This window comes from Ananas comosus, linkage group 20, assembly GCF_001540865.1.
Source record: "Ananas comosus cultivar F153 linkage group 20, ASM154086v1, whole genome shotgun sequence".
In the NCBI taxonomy this organism is placed as follows: Eukaryota; Viridiplantae; Streptophyta; class Magnoliopsida; order Poales; family Bromeliaceae; genus Ananas; species Ananas comosus.
Window position 1 is genome coordinate 10,033,698 of NC_033640.1, and position 2,657 is coordinate 10,036,354.

The window sequence follows — 2,657 nt, forward strand, 5'->3', positions numbered from 1 at the left end:
CATTTTAAAGAAAATGTCCTACTGTTAGTTGGATATTATGATTCTTCATTTACATAAGGTAGTTTGCGAGCAGAGGGCAAACAGATCTGACATTTCTAGATATAATTCTCACCTCTACGGTAATCAAAACTCCGGATAAATCCTTGCCCTTTGCGAAGGCCAAAAAGTCAGATAACTTCATGAAATTTCCTGCATTTTTGTATCTTGGGTTTCTTTGCAGATGGTAAATGCTCTCGGGAGCTGAAATCATAGCTGCAAAAGAAAGAAAAACAATTATTAAAAAATTGTGCGTGAATATATAAAAAGAAAAATAAGCTGCATTTTCTTAAATCATGTGACGGAATTCTATGTCATTACTTATGTTAGACTTAGATTTGTCAAAATCAACTTACGTTGTAAGGTCTTAATCTCAGCCCAAGTGAGATTGAAGGTGAAAATGCCAGGACCACTCTGAAGCTCCCGGATAACAGAGGAGAGACTGCTGAAGTTTGATAAGGAAACAGTAGTATCATCCATCAAATTAATAGAACTCATGCATATAGGTATCCTATCTTCAGTTACTTGAACGGGACAGTCAATAACATCAGCGCCATCATCAACTGCTTTTTGATAAGCCAAATCGGTACAGTCCGGGTAGTCTCCACTCGCACCATAGTGTGAGATAATTACAGGCTTTCCTGCAGTTTAATAGAAAGAAGAGGAGTTAGAGTCGATAAATCATTACACTGTAGAAAAAAGCTCAGAGGCTTCGAGAATAAAAGAAACATACCGTGATCCAAGCTGCTTTTGTTTAAGCTGGAGAAGCAACCTGCATAGATGGAGACATGTTAATTCACTAGGTAAGGAAATTTTATTTTGCCCCAACACGAAGGTCAAATTAATTGCCCTTCATGAACTTCACTACGTATAATTATGGATAGTTACACGGAAGGTGTAACTAGAAATCATAGTTTAGCTCCAACCAAAACCAAGCAATGTTTCCGTCAATCCACATTGCTGACAACAATGAAATTTCTTCTAATCTAATATTGATAAGAAGAATTCTATTGTCATGTTAAGTTATTAAAACAATCGCATGCCATTGCTACGATGATAATTCTCTCGACTATGGTATCAGAATTGTAGCATAAACTGCAAGCCACATATCTGCCAACAATTATTCACATGATAGCAAATATTCATAATAATATATCAGTAGAAACATACCTACAGCCTCTGATGGGGTTATAGGGAAGTCCGACACCACACCATCGACAGAGAAAATGCCATTGTCAATGAAATTGAGATACTCAGCCAACGGATCATAACTGTAGTTGTAGCTAAACGAGTTGTCATTCGCAAAATCTGCAGCATAAATTTCCAGCCCTGCTTTATGGGCATCAGTCACAACCGAAGTAGAGGGCTGTAAATAATTGTCGGACGTCACAGGCCATATATAGTTTTTCGGAACAAGAATCCCGGATGCGAAGGTCTTAATGAAAGTAAGGTTCTTCAACAGTGAACCGTATGTTTGGTTCGTCGAAGGTTCAGCAATTGTTGCATCAAGAAAGCGGAAGACGAGCTTCGTTTTGCTGCTTACTCTCGCAGCTATGCTGGTGAGGAAGCTAACTTCAGGAGATGAGATATAGCTTATAACAACACGCTTTGATATTGCTATAATATAGTTTCTCATGCTAAGATTGTGTTGGGTGTAGAACATGTCATGCTGCATTTATTTNTATAGTTTCTCATGCTAAGATTGTGTTGGGTGTAGAACATGTCATGCTGCATTTATTTTTTTTAAAAAAAAAAAACATTGAAATTAGTTGTATAGTTAATTGAAAGAGGAATTTACAAGAAGGTTTATTAGTGATTAGTGTAAGAGATCACCTGCACATTCAACCAAATAGCGGGTGACTTGAATTGAGATTCGATGTCCTCAACCCTGAATATAGCGAAAAGGCTGTAGTCGAATAGGTTGGTGCGAGTATAGATGGCCTGTTGTACTGCTCAAGTTGTAAAGGTGATCAGGATTGTAAAATACATATGATACAACACCAAATGGAATGCATCCACACAATCTAAAAACATACAGAGACTGCATGAAATCTTTCATAACGCACCAAATTTCTGGTAGTTTCTGTATGCATAGAGCAATCCTGTTTTAGCCTGATATGGATAAAAGCAACTTCAAATACTTTCACTTACGAGAAACTTGCGACAGCTCGGTGCTGTTATAGTCCACAGGAAACCACCCTGATGTCGCCACGCCGTTAACAACATAGTCCTTGCTTCCCTCAGGATAAAAGGATTGAATATTGGTGCAATTGTCCAACTTCAAATCCGGCAGGCAAATTCCAATGCTATCCTTCGTTAGCCGCACGTCACACCATAAAGTTGTAGCGGGCGAACTGGCGATCAATGCGAAACTATATGCACTTCCGCTGGAATCGGGGAATAACCCCGAGAAGCCACCCTTAGCTATTATAGCTGGAGCATTACCTGCATTAGAAGAAGCAAGAAAAAAAACCCCACTTGTGAACTAGAAGTCATAATATACTTGAATCAAAATAAATCAAAATGAATAAACAGCTTAGTGAGAGGATCAAACTGATTTGTCCCATCAACTCATTGTTCAAAACTTGCTTTCTTACAATATATCACTTGATCATTTTGAT

The 2,657-nt window shown here is 38.1% G+C and overlaps 1 protein-coding gene across 1 annotated transcript; it reads right to left on the reverse strand.

Moving 5' to 3' along the window:
• On the reverse strand, positions 113–2,481 carry LOC109725944 (glycerophosphodiester phosphodiesterase GDPDL4-like; the record flags this gene model as incomplete). The annotated part of the gene is given in 6 exon segments (XM_020255352.1): positions 113–252; positions 393–677; positions 770–808; positions 1,207–1,705; positions 1,870–1,985; positions 2,188–2,481. Coding segments are annotated over 6 exon segments (1,373 nt in total), but the record flags the coding sequence as incomplete, so codon positions are not given.